This window comes from Hyla sarda, chromosome 3 (assembly GCF_029499605.1).
Source record: "Hyla sarda isolate aHylSar1 chromosome 3, aHylSar1.hap1, whole genome shotgun sequence".
Lineage (NCBI taxonomy): Eukaryota > Metazoa > Chordata > Amphibia > Anura > Hylidae > Hyla > Hyla sarda.
In genome coordinates, this window is record NC_079191.1 from 286,308,288 (window position 1) to 286,324,003 (window position 15,716).

Sequence of the window (15,716 nt, forward strand, 5' to 3'; positions counted from 1 at the left end):
TGGAGTGTGCATGCGCGAGCATAGATGAGACGGAGAATCCGGGCGCATCTGTGCTTGCGCATGGAGCGAATGCCTGAATGTGATGTGCACATATGCGAGTGACTTACTATGGAACGGATGTGATCTGTGTAGTACCCGGAAGTACAAGCGCTCGGATATGAGACAACAGGGACCAACAGGTATCTCCTCCTTGTTAAACAGATATTCGTAATTAAGCCAATTATGAATAATATATAAAGCAGAGGTGAGGGAATAGAGGCACAACACCCCTGAGGAAGTTGCCGACGGGAAACGGAACGCGCGGGGTCCTAGCTCACTCCTCCATTGACCGTCCTGTGTTATTTCTCCTACATTACTATATACCATTGCAGGTTGTATAAGGGCTAAGTGTCTTGGGGTAAATTATGTATTGATGTGGTACTGTGTATGATTATCATTTTGACGGGTGTTCATATACTTGAATAGGCAGGTGCCCTGGGTGAGGTTCCCTTGTTCTAGGGGGCTCCCCCTGTTTGTGCAGATGGCTGTTTTTTGGCCATTTTAAATGTTTTTCACTTTAAACTTTACATATTGTTTTTTTTTCTTTTTTTTTCATGTACACATCCAACTTTAACAAACATTGTCAAACACCTGTGAGGTGTTGAGGCTCACTGACCCCTTGTTACGTTCCTTGAGGGGTGTAGTTTCAAAAATAGTATGCCATGTGTTTTTTTCTGCTGTTCTAGCACCATAGGGGCTTCCTAAATGTGACATGCCCCCCAAAAACCATTTCAGAAAAACTCACTCTCCAAAATCCCACTGTCGCTCCTTCCCTTCTGAGCCCTCTAGTGCACCCGCCGAACACTTGACATACACATATGAGGTATTTCCTTACTCGAGAGAAATTGGGTTACACATTTTAGGAAGATTTCTCTCCTTTTACCCCTTGTAAAAATAAAAAAATTGGGTCTACAAGAAAATGCAAATGTAAAAAATGAAGATTTTGAATTTTTTCCTTCAATTTGCTGCTATTCCTGTGAAACACCTAAAGGGTAACAAACCTTTTGAATGTCACTTTGAATACTTTGAGGGGTGCAGTTTTTTTTTTTATAATGGGGTCATTTATGGGGTATTTATTATAATAATGGCCCTTCAAATCCACTTCAAAACTGAACTGGTCCCTGAAAATTTTCAATTTAGATTTTTTTTTGAAAAATTGGAAAATTGCTGCTTTACTTTGAAGCCCTCTGTTGTCTTCCAAAAGTAAAAACATGAAGATTGTGCACTTTTCCGTAACACAGGTGATAGGGATTTTACAGCGTTGTCCACAACCAAGGTGAGTAGTTTAGAAGTTTTTTATTTTACATGTAACGCGTTTCAAGGACGCTCCATCCTCTTCCTCAGACATGTATGAAGCTAAAATTGCAGCAATTTATACAGCTGATCACATGATCAGTGATGACATCATAGTACATTTGCATAAAATTAACATAACATTGACACAGAAAAAAACATTTGTGATAAGTAAATTAATTATTTACAAGCCACCAGTACATGGCTAAAAGTACAAATGAATAAATAAAACATCCCCCATAAAAGTATATATATTCTCTTATATTTAACATGTTTTTTCAATTGTTTCATTAAGCCCTCTCGGCCATGACGTGTTCAGTGTGAAAATCCAAAAGCACTCTCTATTCACTAATTTTCGGAAGCGGTCAGATTGAGAAGGAGGAATACTTTCTAAAAGGCAAAGTTTTATACAAGTGGGATCACTATTATGCATAGTCATAATGTGCCTAAAGATGCTATGTGGAACAAAGTTCTTTTTAATATTGTGTCTGTGTTTATTCATACGGGAGCGAGCTAACTGAACAGTACGGCCCACGTACTGTAGACCACATTTGCAAGTAAGAAGATATATAATGTACATGGATGAACAGTCTAGTTTTTCTTTCAAGTTGAAGATTTCCCCTGTTGCGAAGGACACGACCGAACCGCAAGGAGGAATCACAATCTATCCACAACACATACATAGCCCACGACCGCATCGAATGGTACCGCCAGTTGTGAATTTAGTTATACACTGTTTTTTTGTATTTATATCTTTCATCTTGCTTGGGGCTAAATGGTTACGTAATGTTTTTGCTCTTCTGAAAGTTAAAAGGGGATGTTTTGGATGTAAAGGATTTAAAATTGGGTCTTTCATAATTATGGGCCAATATTTGTTCATAATAGTTCTAATTTGTTTAGTACTATTATTGTAAGTGGTGATAAAATAAAATTTTGTGTATTTTTGTCTTTTTTATTTTTACCATTATAATTAATTAATTCTGTTTGTTGTAATTCACCAGCTTTTTGATATGCATTGTTTAGGATTTTTTGGGGGTATTTTTCTCCCTGAAACGGTTATACAACATTTTTGATATCTCTCTATAATCCTCCGAAGAGGTGCAATTTTTCTTTATTCTTCTGTATTGCCCGTATGGGATGTTAGTCAGCCACTTTGGGAAATGGCAACTGTCAAATCCCAAAAAGCTGTTTACATCCACTAATTTAAAATGCGTTTTGGTGCATATTTTCTGATACATATCTTAAAAAATTTCTAAATCTAAAAAAACACTGGAGGAGAACGAAAAATTCATAGTGAAAGTAAGACCCCAATCATTATTGTTTAAAAATTCTACAAACATTTGTGCTTCTGTATATGTACCCTTCCATAAAATGAATAGATCATCAATGAATCTCTTAATATAAAATATTACCATTTAAAAAGCAAGGGGACACACTTTCAAATACACCCATGTATAAATTTGCATAACTGGGTGCAAAGCGTGTGCCCATCGCACAGCCCCTCGTTTGACGGTATACTACACCATTGAAGGAAAAAATATTGTGATTCAATATAAATTTAATCGAATCTAATAAAAATTGAGATTGCATGTCTCTCATTAATTTATCATTCTCCATAAAATATTTTATTGCATGTAGCCCTTTCGCCTCTAAAATATTAATTAATCAAGGAATTATCATCTTTATCTATTGAGGGCGACTATGCATTTCTGACTCTTGATGTGAGTGCTTTATACTCTAATATTTTAGAGGCGAAAGGGCTAGATGCAATAAAATATTTTCTGGAGAATGATAAATTAATGGGAGATACCGTCAAACGAGGGGCTGTGCGATGGGCACACGCTTTGCACCCAGTTATGCAAATTTATACATGGGTGTATTTGAAATTGTGTCCATCGCACAGTCCCCTTGGTTTTTAAATGGTAATATTTTATATTTTAAGAGATTCATTGATGATCTATTCATTTTATGGAAGGGTACATATACAAAAGCACAAATGTTTGTAGAATTTTTAAATAATAATGATTGGGGTCTTACTTTCACTATGAATTTTTCGTTCTCCTCCAGTGTTTTTTTAGATTTAGAAATTTTTTAAGATATGTATCAGAAAATATTTTAAATTAGTGGAAGTAAACAGCTTTTTGGGATTTGACAGTTGCCATTTCCCAAAGTGGCTGACTAACATCCCATATGGGCAATACAGAAGAATAAAGAAAAATTGCACCTCTTCGGAGGATTATAGAGAGCAATCAAAAATTTTATATAACCGTTTCAGGGAGAAAAAATACCCCCAAAAAATCCTAAACAATGCATATCAAAAAGCTGGTGAATTACAACAAACAGAATTAATTAATTATAATGGTAAAAATAAAAAAGACAAAAATACACCAAAATTTAATTTTATCACCACTTACAATAATAGTACTAAACAAGTAAGAACTATTATGAACAAATATTGGCCCATAATTATGAAAGACCCTATTTTAAATCCTTTACTTCCAAAACATCCCCTTTTAACTTTCAGAAGAGCAAAAACATTACGTAACCATTTAGCCCCAAGCAAGATGAAATATATAAATACAAAAAAACTGTGTATAACTAAATTCACAACTGGCGGTACCATTCGATGCGGTCGTGGGCGATGTATGTGTTGTGGATGGATTGCGATTCCTCCTTGCGGTTTCGGTCGTGTCCTTCGCAGCAGGGGAAACCTTCAACTTGAAAGAAGTTAACTAGACTGTTCATCCATGTACATTATATATCTTCTTACTTGCAAATGTGGTCTACAGTACGTGGGCCGTACTGTTCAGGCAGCTCGCTCCCGTATGAATAAACACAGACACAATATTAAAAAGAACTTTGTTCTACATAGCATCTCTAGGCACATTATGACTATGCATAATAGTGATCCCACTTGTATAAAACTTTGCATTTTAGAAAGTATTCCTCCTGATCAATCTGACCGCTTCCGAAAATTAGTGAATAGAGAATCCTTTTGGATTTTCACACTGAACACGTTATGGCCGAGAAGGCTTAATGAAACAATTGAAAAAACATGTTAAATATAAGAGAATATATATACTTTTATGGGGGATGTTTTATTTATTCATTTGTACTTTTAGCCATTTACTTATCACAAATGTTTTTTTCTATGTCAATTTTATGTTAATTTTATGCAAATGTACTATGATGTCATCACTGATCATGTGATCAGCTGTATATATTGCTGCACTTTTAGCTTCATACATGTCTGAGGAAGAGGACGGAGCGTCCTTGAAACGAGTTATATGTAAAATAAAAAACTTCTAAACTACTCACCTTGGTTGTGGACAGCGCTGTAATATCCCTATCACCTGTGCACAGGAAAAGTGCACAATCTTCATTTTATGTTCCCTATGCCTTGCCGAGGGTGGGATAAGCTGCAGTCCTAGGTGGATGTCCAGGCGGGATCTCCATTACAAGCCTCCGAAAGGATTACATGCCTACAAGAGTGTTGTGCCTTTCCCATAGCACAACACTATCTGGTGAGTTACTCTATTGATAGGGGCTAACCTCCTTTATATATTGTCCTTCACAGTGGAGCGCTTTTCCATCCTTTTTATTTCAAAAGTAAAAACATGTCAACTTTATGATGCAAACATAAAGTAGACATATTGTATATGTTAATCAATATATAATTTATTTGGAATATTCATTTTCCTTATAACAGCTCCAAAGTTAAAAAAAAATGCAAAATTTTCAATTTTTTCATAAAATTTGGGAATGTTTCACCAAGAAATGATGCAAGTATCGACAAAATTTTACCACTAACATAAAGTAGAATATGTCACGAAAAAAATAATCTCGGAATCAGAATGAAAGGTAAAAGCGTCCCAGAGTTATTAATGCTTAAAGTGACAGTGGTCAGATGTGCAGAAAATGGCCGGGTCCTACACTGAAAATTGGCTGGGTCCTTATTTATTAACCTCTTAAGTTAAACAAAAGCGGGCCCAATACTGAACCTTGGGGTACCCCACTTATAACCGGGGACCAATCAGAGTACGAATCATTGACCACCACTCTCTGGATATGGTCCTTAACCCCTTAAGGACCAAGGACGTACTGGTACGTCCTTGGTCCTGCTCTTCTGATATAACGCGGGGTTAGACAGTAACCCCGCGTCATATCATGGCGGGCCCGGCGTCATAGTGAAGCCGGGACCCGCCTCTAATAGCGCGCAGCGCCGATCGCGGCGCTGCGCGCTATTAACCCTTTAGCCGCGCGCTCAAAGCTGAGCCGCGCGGCTAAAAGTGAAAGTGAAAGTTCCCGGCTAGCTCAGTCGGGCTGTTCGGGATAGCCGCGGCTAATCGCGGCATCCCGAACAGCTGACAGGACAGCGGGAGGGCCCCTACCTGCCTCCTCGCTGTCCGATCGCCGAATGACTGCTCAGTGCCTGAGATCCAGGCATAAGCAGTCATGCGGCAGAATCGTTGATCACTGGTTTCTTATGAGAAACCAGTGATCAACATAGAAGATCAGTGTGTGCAGTGATATAGGTCCCTATGGGACCTATAACACTGCACAAAAAAAGTGAAAAAAAAAAGTGAATAAAGATCATTTAACTCCTACCCTATTAAAAGTTTGAATCACCCCCCTTTTCCAATAAAAAAAAAACACAGTGTAAATAAAAATTAAAATAAACATATGTGGTATCACCGCGTGCGGAAATGTCCAAATTATAAAAATATATCATTAATTAAACCGGCTCGGTCAATGGCGTGCGCGCAAAAAAATTCCAAAGTCCAAAATAGTGCATTTTTGGTCACTTTTTATATCATTTAAAAATGAATAAAAAGTGATCAATAAGTCCTATCAATGCAAAAATGGTACCGTTAAAAACTTCAGATCACGGCGCAAAACATGAGCCCTCATACCGCCCCATACACGGAAAAATAAAAAAGTTATAGGGGTCAGAAGATGACAATTTTAAACGTATTAATTTTCCTGCATGTAGTTATGATTTTTTCCAGAAGTCCGACAAAATCAAACCTATATAAGTAGGGTATCATTTTAATTGTATGGACCTACAGAATACATATCAGGTGTCATTTTTACCGAAAAATGTACTACGTAGAAACGGAAGCCCCCAAAAGTTACAAAACAGCGTTTTTTTTTCAATTTTGTCGCACAATGATTTTTTTCCCGCTTCACCATAGATTTTTGGGCAAAATGACTGACGTCATTACAAAGTAGAATTGGTGGCGCAAAAAATAAGCCATAATATGGATTTTTAGGTGTAAATTTGAAAGAGTTATGATTTTTTAAAGGCAAGGAGCAAAAAACGAAAATGCAAAAACGGAAAAACCTCCGGTCCTTAAGGGGTTAAAGGGTCACTCCGGTGGAAAACAATTTTTCATATCAACTGGTTCCAGAAAGTTAAACAGATTCGTAAATTACTTCTATTTAAAAATCGTAATCCTTCCAGTACTTATCAGCAGCTGTATACTACAGCAGAAGTTGTTCTTTTCTGTCTGCTGACACCTCTGTCCATGTCAGGAACTGTCCAGAGTAGCAGCAAATCCCCATAGAAAACCTCGCCTGTTCTGGACAGTTCCTGACATGGACAGAGGTGTCAACAGAGAGCACTGTGGTCAGACAGAAAAGAATAACTCAAACTATTTTCTCACAATTGGAGCTAAGCTTACCATTCTAATTACCTGGGGAAGACCTGGAGCCTTTTTTGAAGATTGTTACCACATTTGTGACAGTCCCTTGGCACAATACTAGACTGTTCAGTACATTACATGATGTTACCAGCACTGGTCTGGCCTCCACCCAACGTCCCCGATCTCATTTAAAATGACATACTCCAGAAACACAAACGAGCACCGGAGGTTCCCACAAATAGATAGAAGGCACAAATAATATCTTTATGTATCTCAATCTTACTATATTCTAGAAATTGTATATTTACCTTCTATAGTACATATAACTGGTATATCCATATGTAAACAGAACTTTACATAAAAACAAACAATCAAAGTGACCATAAATATACATCCACATACATCCTAATTTTAACATACAAAAAATATAAATAATATCCATACTCATAAAAGGTCACATATAATTATTTATATAAAAATCTGTAAATGACACACTCTTAATTAAGATTATGTGCATGTGTACACCTATACATGTGCGCAAATACACATGTACACACACATTTTAACTGTGCTTGGAATTAACTTTCTTCTATTCGCTTATATTATTTTGTTAGTACATTTGTTCTAGGCCTTCGATTAGTCCATGCGGACACAAGGTGTTCATGGAAATTATATCTAGAACATCCCTGTTACATAATTGTTTGTATTCTTCTGGGGTTACTTTTTCTATGGGAGTAATTTGAGTTGGTGATATTGGAAATGTCGAGACACGCTACAGTGGGGCAAAAAAAGTATTTAGTAAGCCCCCAATTGTGCAAGTTCTCCCACTTAAAAAAGATGAGAAAGGCCTGTAATTTTCATCATAGGTATACCTCAATTATGAGAGACATAATGAGAAATAAAAATGCATTAAATCACATTTTTTAAATATTGTTTTGCAAATGATGGTGGAAAATAAGTATTTGGTCAAAAGTTCATCTCAGTACTTTGTTATATACCCCTTGTTGGCAATGAAATAGATCAAATGTTTTCTGTAAGTCTTCACAAGGTTTTCACACAGTTTTTTTGTATTTTGGCCAATTCCTCCATGCAGATCTCCTCTAGAACAATGATGTTTTGGGGCTGTCACTGGGTAACATGGGCTTTCAACTCCCTCCAAAGGTTTTCTACGGGGTTGAGATCTGGAGACTTTCTAGGCCACTCCAGGACCTTGAAATGCTTCTTACGAAGCCACTCCTTTGTTGCCTGGGCGGTGTGTTTGGGATCATTGTCATGCTGAAAGACCCAGCCATGTTTCATCTTCAATGGCATTGCTGATAGGAGGATTTCACTAAAAATCTCATGATACATGACCCCATTCATTGGCAGAAAAAAAAACGGCCCCAAAGCATGATGTTTCCACCCCATGCTTCACAGTAGGTATGGTGTTCTTTGGATGCAACTTTTTTTCTCCTCCAAAGACGGCAAGTTGAGTTTTTACCAGAAAGTTCTACTTTGGTTTCATCTGACCATATGAAATTCTCCCAATACTCTTCTGGATTATCCAAATGCTCTCTAGCAAACTTCAGACGGGCCCAGACATGTACTGGCTTAAGCAAGTGGACACGTTTTTCACTGCATGATTTGAGTCCCTGGTGGCGTAGTGTGCTACTGATGGTAGCCTTTGTTACTTTGGTCCCAGTTCTCTCCAGGTCATTCACTAGGTCGCCCCGTGTGGTTCTGGGATTTTTGCTCACCGTTTTTGTGATCATTTTGACACCATGGGGTGAGATCTTGAGTGGTGACCCAGATTGACAGAGATTATCAGTGGTCTTGTATGTCTTCCATTTTCTAATAATAGCTCCCACAGTTGATTTTGTCACACCAAGCTGCTTACCTATTGCAGATTCAGTCTTCCCAGCCTGGTGCAGGTCTACAATTGTTTCTGGTGTCCTTCGACAGCTCTTTGGTCTTGGCCATAGTGGAGTTTGGAGTGTGACTGTTTGAGGTTGTGGACAGGTGTCTTTTATACTGATAACAAGTTCAAGCAGGTGCCATTAATACAGGTAATGAGTGGAGGACAGAAGAGACTCTTAAAGAAGAAGTTACAGGTCTGTGAGAGACAGAAATCTTGCTTGTTTATAGGTGAACAAATACTTATTTTCCACCATAATTTGCAAATAAATTCTTAAAAAATCAGACAATGTGATTTTATGGATTTTTTTGCTCGTTATGTCTCTCATAATTGAGGTATACCTATGATTAAAATTACAGGCCTCTCTCATCTTTTTAAGTTTGAGAACTTGCACAATTGTTGGCTGATTAAATACTTTTTTGCCCCACTGTATGTAGATGGTATCCCCTCCTTATATCTGATCTGTTTATAAACTCTTGATCGTGGACTATTTAAGGTGCGCCTAAAGTAGCGCAATTTGCATGGGCATTTTAGCATGTAAATATGTGTAACTAGAATTACAGTTTAATTATTCATTTATTTGATAGGGTTTATCTTCTCCAGGGATAATTTTTTATTTTACTTTGTTTGTGATCTGTGTACACCATTTACATTTAATCCCCCCACATTTTTAGTTTCCTTGGTATTGGCGCCAGACAGGCTGGTCTAGGTATTTCAGAAACTGCTAATTTACTGTAACGCTGCTGGTTGGCATGTGTCTGCTGTATTTCCTGGTTTTCCTTCTCTGGTGTGTCTCTTGCTGCAGTTTCCGCTCTGTCCACTAAAGCCACGTGCGAGCACTGGATGAGTTTTATAGGGCCAGTGTGCACTCCCTAATAGATCCTCCTCCAATACCAGCTAAGCACTACGTATATAAGTCTGCCACACCAGCTGTTTCAGGCCTCAGCAAGCTTGTGTTTCCTGCATTACTAGGTCTCTGAAGCTTGTCTGCCTGCTGATCCTGTGTTCCTTATCCCTGCCTTTATACTGGACTTTGCTTTTGCCTCATTCCTTGGACTCTGACCCGCATCTCCTGTGTATGAACTTGGCCTGTCTACCACAATTCCTGTCTGCTTGCAGATTGTTCCAGACAGCCTGCACCTGTGGCCATCCTAGCTAGCTGTTTTCACAGCATTTCAGCTTATAAACACTTGTTCAGCTCTGCTACATCTGATGCTATCTTTAGTGGCAGTTTGCCCCACTCTGCCTGCCCGGCCAGCTGCCACTGCCTGGCACAGTGGGTCCATACCTGTGGGGTGTTACATCTAGTGAGATTTTCACGCACAATCATCTCTAGGGTTTACAGAGAATTGTCCAAAAAAGAGAAAATATCCAATGAGTGGCAGTTGTGTGGATGAATATGCCTTGTTGATGTCAGAGGAGCATGACCAGACTGGTTCGAGATGAAAGAAAGGCAACAGTAACTCATAAAACCACTCATTACAACCAAGGTATGCCAAATATCATCTCTGAATGCACAACACCAAACCTTGAAGCAGATGGGTTACAGCAGCAGAAGATTTCACCAGGTGCCACTTCTGTCAGCTTCTGTATGTACAGGAGGCTACAATTCGCACAGACTTACCAAAATTGGCAATGAAAGTCATAAAGACCATTGCCTGATCTGATTGCAGGGTCAGAATTTGGCATAAATAACATGAAAGCATGGATCTATGCTGCCTTGTATCAACAGCTCAGGTTTGTGGTGGTGATGTAATGATGTATGAGACATTTTCTTGGCACCTTTAGGGTATGTTCAAACTGCGGAACTGTAGTTGAATCTCCGCTCGTGGAATTCAGCGAGCGGAGATTTAGACTGGCAGCCGGCGGCGGCGGTAGGACCGCGCGTCACTGCGCCGTCACTACTGACGGCACCATTGAAGAATGAACATGTTCTTTCTTCGCGCAGAACAATTTCAGCAGCAGAATTGTCCGCCGCTGAAATTCCAAAGTGTGAACAGGTCTCGCGGAAGACCCATTCACACAGATGCTAACGTTCACTGTGCAGAATTTAACTTTTCACTATTCAGCGCGTATTCCGCAGTATGACCATACCCTTAGGCCGCTTAGTACCAACTGAGCATTATTTAACCCCTTAAGGACATAGGGTTTTTCAGTTTTTGCATTTTTGTTTTTTCCTCCTTACTTTTTAAAAATCGTATCCCTTTCAATTTTTCACCTAAAAATCCATATTATGGCTTATTTTTTGCATCACCAATTCTACTTTGTAGTGACATTAGTCATTTTACCCATTTCTATGCAGTGTATATTAAGATGACACCTTATCATTATACTGTAGGTCCATACGGTTAAAATGGTACCTTACTTATATAGGTTTAACTTTGTCGCACTTCTGGAAAAAATCATAACTGCATGCAGGAAAATTTATACTTTTAAAAATTTCCTCTTCTGACCCCTATAACTTTTTTATTTTTCAACGTACAGGATGGTATGAAGGGTCATTTTTTGCGCCGTGATCTGAAGTTTTTATAGGTACCATTTTTGTTTTGATCAGACTTTTTGATCACTTTTTATTCATTTTCTAATGGTATAAAAAGTGACCAAAAATATGCTTTTTTGGAATTTTTTTATGTGTACGCCATTGACCGTGCGGTTTAATGAACGATATATTTTTATAGTTCGGACATTTACGCACGCGGCGATACCACATGTTTATTTTTATTTACACTGTTTTATTTTTTTTTTTATGGGAAAAGGGGGGTGATTCAAACTTTTATAAGGGAAGGGGTTAAATGATCTTTATTAACACTTTTTTTTTGCAATGTTATAGCCCCCATAGGGGACTATAACACTGCACACACTGATCTTTTACACAGATCACTGGCATGTATTAACATGCATGTGATCAGTGTTATCGGTGCTTGGCTACTCCTGCATGGATCTCAGGCATGGAGCAGTCATTCGCCGATCGGACACCGTGGAGGCAGGTAGGGTGCCTCCCGATGTCATATAAGCTGTTCGGGATGCCGCGATTTCCCCGCGGCGGTCCCGAACAGCCCGACTGAGCAGCCGGGATAGTTTCACTTTCGCTTCAGACGCGGTGGTCAGCTTTTATCGCCGCGTCTGAAGGTTTAATACAGGGCATCACCGCGATCGGGGATGTCCTGTATTAGCCTCAGGTCTTGGCCGTTGATGGCCGCCAGGACCGACCCGATATGGCGCGGGGTCACCGCGTGACCCCGCGGCATATCGCGGGAGCCGGCGGAGGACGTAAAAATACGTCCTTCGTCGTTAAGGAGTTAACACAGAGGCAGCTCTAGACTGTAAGGTCTTAGGCAACACTTGATCATGAGACGAGACCCCTGGTCCCCCCCTCCTCCCGCCTGTGAATTTAACAGAATGGCAATGCATACAATGTACACAGAAGTTTCTCAAGGGTTAGGGTTTAGAAACATAAAATAATTCTTCCCCATTATTACAACATATTACTACTGCAAGGACTAATGATGTCCTGCGATATAAAAAAATAAACCTATATGCCTATTGTGTGGGATATAAAAAATAAACCATTAGTAAACTTCAGCGCTCCCAGGTGTCCTGCTCTGGACCCCATATGTTATTGTTTTTCTGAGCTGCAGTGTGAGGCTATGGTCACATGATGGAATGTCCGCACGGAGAATCTCTATGCGTACATTCCGCAAACTGTGGGGCGCAGGCATGATATGCCAGTTAGGACTGCACAAGAATGCGCCATCTCATAGACGGCTATGCATTCAGTGCGTACTCCGCACAAAGAATAAATGTTTGGAATTTCCATGCCGGAAACATCTGGCACAGAAATTCCACCGTGTGCACAGTGCAGCAGAATCCTGTTAAACTCAACGGGACTCTGCTGCAGCGGAATCATCATGCCGGATTCCAGTGCGGAATCCAGCACAGAAATTCTGCCTAGCCTCACTGTTGGGCCTAGGTGCTTCATACTGCTGCTAAGCCAATCACTGGGCAAGGCGGAACATTGCTGTCCCCAGCGATTTGCTGACCTGCAGTATGGTACATTGGGCACGGGTGCTTCTTGGGCCTGACACTTCGCGCTGCAGCTCAGGAAGACGATCGCATTGAGAGACCAGAGCAGAACACCAGAGGCATTGTGGGAGCACTTTAGGTAAGTTGAGGTTTATTTTTTTTATATTCCGTACAAAGGGTATATTTTTGACCCTCCTCTCCTGCAGAATAACTCCTTTAAACCCATTGGGGACATCAGGCATACAGTTACACCCTTGCTGTCTGGGCCTTAGCACACCAGGGCATACCTATACACCCTTAAGTAATTCTGAAGGGGCCGCACGAGCTGCACTTGCTTCATAACAGTGAGTGCTGGCTATTATCAATAGCTGGACACTCACCGCTTAATGATGGGCAGCGGAAATCTTACTGTTGCCCATCACTAACCCTTTAGACGCCATGCATTGCTGATCAAGGCATCTAAAGAATTATATCTAACATCCAGGCTGGTTAAAGTAGGTCTAAAATGGTGGAGAAGAGTTCCCTTACCTGCCTCCTACCACTGAGTCACCAATGGATTGTTGTTCTCACTGTGCAATGCTATGCAATAGCAGTATAGAGTTAATATGATCTAATGATTGCATATAAAACCCCTTTAGGATGTCGCCTGTTTTAAGGGGTTCTCCGGTGCTTAGACATCTTATCCCCTATCCAAAGGATGGGGGATAAGATGCCTGATCGCGGGAGTCCCGCCGCTGGGGACCCCCGGGATCTTGCACGCGGCACCCTGTTTGTAATTAGTCCCCGGAGCGTGTTCGCTCCGGGTCTGATTACCGACGACCACAAGGCCGGCGGCGTGTGACGTCACGCCTCCGCCCCTCAATGCAAGCCTACGGGAGGGTGCGTGATAGCTGTCACACCCCCTCCCGTAGGCTTGCAATGAGGGGCGGAGCGTGACATCACATGGGGGCGGAGGCGTGACGTCACACGCTGCTGGCCTTGTGGTCGTCGGTAATCAGACCTGGAGCGAACACGCTCCAGGGACTGATTACAAACGGGGTGCCGCGTGCAAGATCCCGGGGGTCCCCAGTGGCGGGACTTCCGCGATCAGGCATCTTATCACCTATCCTTTGGATAGGGGATAAGATGTCTAAGCACCTGGTACCCCTTTAACCCAAATGAGCAAGCCAAATTTTTCTAATCTGGCATGTGTCTCTTTACGTTGTAATAACTTTGAAATACTTTTATATGCAGATTATTTTTTTTTTTTAATTCATTAACTGTGCAGTAAAAATTATGTTATCTTTATTCTGTGGGTCGATACGATTATGGAGATATCCAATTTATATAGCTTTAAAACATTTTTTTTTTCCTTTTCACACTAAAATGCTTTTTTTCCATAACTATTTTTTTTTTTTTTCATTTGACTGCATTGTGTGAGGGCTTATTTTTTGCAGGACATGCTGTACTTTTTATTGTTACCATTTTCGCGCTACATGCTACCTTTTGTTCCTTTTTAATCCACGTTTTGGACCAAAATTAGCGATTCTAGCAGAGCTTGCACTATTTTTTTCTCCGCTAAACTACCGTCCTTCTGGCCGGATTGCTGACGGAGCTCCGAATAGCGGAGTCTGACGGCAATGTGAACGAGGCCTAATTCACCTAGCTGGGCTAACCCCCAAAAAACTCAAATATTTTTGTGCAGACAAACCTTTGAGCAGCTACTCTCAGTAACAAAACAATTCCTTTTTTGTATTTCTAAAATTGAGAGCTGCTACCTGATTGGCTGGTAGAGAAAACGTTTTATACGTGTGTGAGGTAAACTTTGGTTCATATATTAATTCCCAGTGTGAGGTAAACTTTGGTACATATATTAATTCCCAGTGTGAGGTAAACTTTGGTTCATATATTAATTCCCAGCGCTGCGCTGGCGGGAAGTAGTCTATTCACTTCCCTATCACTGCAGGCACTACTTGGCTATTTCATTTATAAACAGCGCCTCATGAGTCGGGTCACACAAAGTCGTGTAAAGCAAGTCCCATCTCCAACCACGCAACGCTGCAGTTCCCGGGTCTCCAATACCGGGCGCACGCGCGTCGCCGCAAGGCAGGTCGGGACAGGATGAATTGAGCCGCAGTGTTAACGCGGTTTCCCGGGTCGCACACTACGTCACTGGCACAGTTGACGCGTCGCTTAGCAACAAGGGTGAGCGTGTGCCGTGGTTGTCTTGGTGACGGCGATAAACAAAGTGCACCTATCTTCTGCACCGCGGCGCTCGGACACGCTGTTCGCACTTGGTGGTTACGTTTAGCGACATCTCTCCAATCTTGAAGATGGTGATTGAGAGCAGCAGCAACAAGGCGGCCCAGGCCGAGAGCCCTAAGAACAAGAGCAAAGCACCTGCGTCTTCCGAGGGATTCACTGTCAAAGCCTTCATGAAGAATTCCACTGTAAGTGCCAAATATTAGCTGTGCACTGAGAAGTATCACTCATGGCAGGGCCGTAAAGCGCATAGATGACGTGATGAGGAGCATTCCTTCTCTGCATTCTGTTATAATGCTCCTCTATACCAGTGTTTATCAATCAGAGTCCCTCCAGCTGTTGCAAAACTATAACTCCCAGCAGGCCCGGACAGCCTTCGGCTGTGCGGGCCTGCTGGGAGTTGTAGTTTTGCAACAGCTGGAGGCACTCTGGTGGAGAAACACTGCTCTATATGGCTTCAACGCTTCACATTGATATCTCATAGCTACTATGTTGTGGATCAGGTGCATACACACCACGTTTTATGCAATACAGTTCCCGTATCAGGTTTTTGATGAAAAACGGATTCCTAAAAACCTGAC

General features: G+C 40.8%; 1 protein-coding gene across 4 annotated transcripts in view; it reads left to right on the top strand.

Annotated features, from left to right (window-relative positions):
• Positions 1 to 14,834: 14,834 nt before the first annotated feature.
• Positions 14,835 to 15,716, top strand: part of PACRG (parkin coregulated) — a 634,469-nt gene continuing 633,587 nt past the window's right edge. The window contains exon 1 of one of the 4 annotated variants that reach the window (XM_056566798.1): positions 14,835 to 15,323. In XM_056566798.1, coding sequence (XP_056422773.1) covers positions 15,207 to 15,323 — 117 coding nt within the window. In that variant the 5' untranslated portion in view covers positions 14,835 to 15,206. The remainder of the gene's footprint in view (positions 15,324 to 15,716) is intronic. The other 3 variants (XM_056566800.1, XM_056566799.1, XM_056566801.1) reach the window with 3 other exon arrangements.